Here is a 1,929-nt window from a genome sequence, read left to right on the forward strand (position 1 = left end):
GTTATGTTAAACTCATATTAAAGTTTTTCTTCATTACCCATTCAAGCCGTCTCCAGCCATTATTATACTTTACATATGGCACACGAGACTCGTGTCGCGCGGACAAGCTTTGTACGATCTTATGAGGTTATATTTAAAGAGCTAAGTAGTTTTCCTCGCTATCGTGATTTACTGTGTTTTGTAGATTTGTCGACACGCTTTGTGTTGTGAAAATAATCAATATCTTGCACAATATTAAGATATTTAAAATATCGGCGGTATATTTCTATATGAGGTTCGGAATGGTTTGATGGTAATAATCTTCGAAGCCTCTTAAGCACCACATTATAAAATAAGTTATAATTGGGTATATATATCGAGCCCTAACCAATGATTAAGACGTTTTTTTTGTTTGTAATTAAGGACAAACTACACAATGGGATATCTGTGCTCTGCCCAACACGGGTATCGAAACCCGGATTCTAGCGTTGTAAGTCCGCAGACATACCGCTGTGCCACTGGGGGGCAATTATTAAGAGGTACTCTCCAAAATTGAATTTTGACATTGTTTTAATGGCCCGACATACCTGAAGAAAATAATAATGAATAGTTTAATATTCCAGTTGAAACATTCCATTATTTTTCAGCCTAAACCTCTGTCTTCACCTGAGTATCAACTGTAAACCATTTTCTCGACAAATGAACTCCAATTAAACAAGGTAGATACCTTAAGATATTTTGTTTAGTGTATGTTGGCAGGCTATTATCACAATATGAAATGGGAAGAGGTGCAAATAAAGTCGACAGTCAGCATGCGGTTAGCCCCTTCTGGGATTTGCCCGAGATAAAACTATGTTCCTAAAAAATATTTACCCGAGTTAATTCGGGCAAACCATTTCTGGTGAAAAAAAAATCTTCTTTTTCTGAGCTCATTTCCAATAAAGATAAGGCCTAACACAGAAGGGGTTCACCTATAAAACGCGAGAATCTCTTAGTTTTATCACGTATAGGATCTAATAAATTTGTTTTCACTAAAATAATTAATTTATAATATCTGTGTTTGTATTCATTCTAGAACAGTGTATCAAAGCAAATACTGTTGAGTGAGTAAACATGTGTAAAATTAACAAAATGATTAAAGAAATGCATCACAAGATCATAATAGATGCAAGAAGAGCCCGTTATCTCACCTTTTTTAGCCATTCTGTTTTAGAAATGTTTACTTTTCCCGCCGCTTTTAGCTCTTCGTAGACTGGAATACCAGGGACTCTCCAGAAGAAGAACCGCGAAATAACCTTTTCCACGGGATCCCGCATGGTGTTTATATAAATAGGGTTAGTGTAATTAAATCTGAGGTGAGAAATAAAATACGTCAATGAAACATTTTGTAAAAACATCACAAATCTTTTAGAATCATTCTAGTGCTGGACATGTCGGTCGTAATAAACCACAAGCTTAAGATGCTGTTCATTTATGAAATTTTAAAACAGATACGGAAAAAATAAAGCTTATATACTAGATGTACTTCAGCAGGGTCTTTGAAAGTGTTCTCTTTCAAGAGTAAACAAAACCAAAATTAAAAGTAACAAACATTGCTATTTCTTCCTTTTGAAATTCACATATCATGCTGTGTTGTAGTCTACAGAGTACATAATTCTTCTTCTGATTCATTGCATCTGCACGTTTTACTGACAGTAAAGATTCTTTGTCTGCTTGTTATTGATTTCGCGCAAAGCTACACGAGGGCTATCTGCGCTTGCCGTCCCTAATTTAGCAGCGCAAGACTAGAGGGAAGGCAGCTAGTCAGCACCACCCACCGCCAACTCTTTTACCAACGAATAGTGGGATTGACCGTCACATTATAATGCCCCACGGCTGAAACGGCGAGCATGTTTGGTGTGAGAGGGCTTCGAACCCGCGACTCTCAGATTGCGAGTCGAGCGCCCTAAC

The 1,929-nt window shown here is 37.2% G+C and overlaps 1 protein-coding gene across 1 annotated transcript in view; it reads right to left on the reverse strand.

The window, feature by feature from the left end:
• The window catches only part of LOC111088325 (heparan sulfate 2-O-sulfotransferase 1-like), a 16,478-nt gene that overhangs the window by 1,235 nt on the left and 13,314 nt on the right, over nt 1-1,929 (reverse strand). The window contains exons 4-5 of the mRNA XM_022398100.1: nt 1,170-1,329; nt 853-877 (exon numbers count right to left, since the gene is read on the reverse strand). Of these exons, the coding sequence (XP_022253808.1) occupies nt 853-877; nt 1,170-1,329 (185 nt within the window). The remainder of the gene's footprint in view (nt 1-852; nt 878-1,169; nt 1,330-1,929) is intronic.

Source organism: Limulus polyphemus, unplaced genomic scaffold, assembly GCF_000517525.1.
Source record: "Limulus polyphemus unplaced genomic scaffold, Limulus_polyphemus-2.1.2 Scaffold3544, whole genome shotgun sequence".
NCBI classification, from domain to species: domain Eukaryota; kingdom Metazoa; phylum Arthropoda; class Merostomata; order Xiphosura; family Limulidae; genus Limulus; species Limulus polyphemus.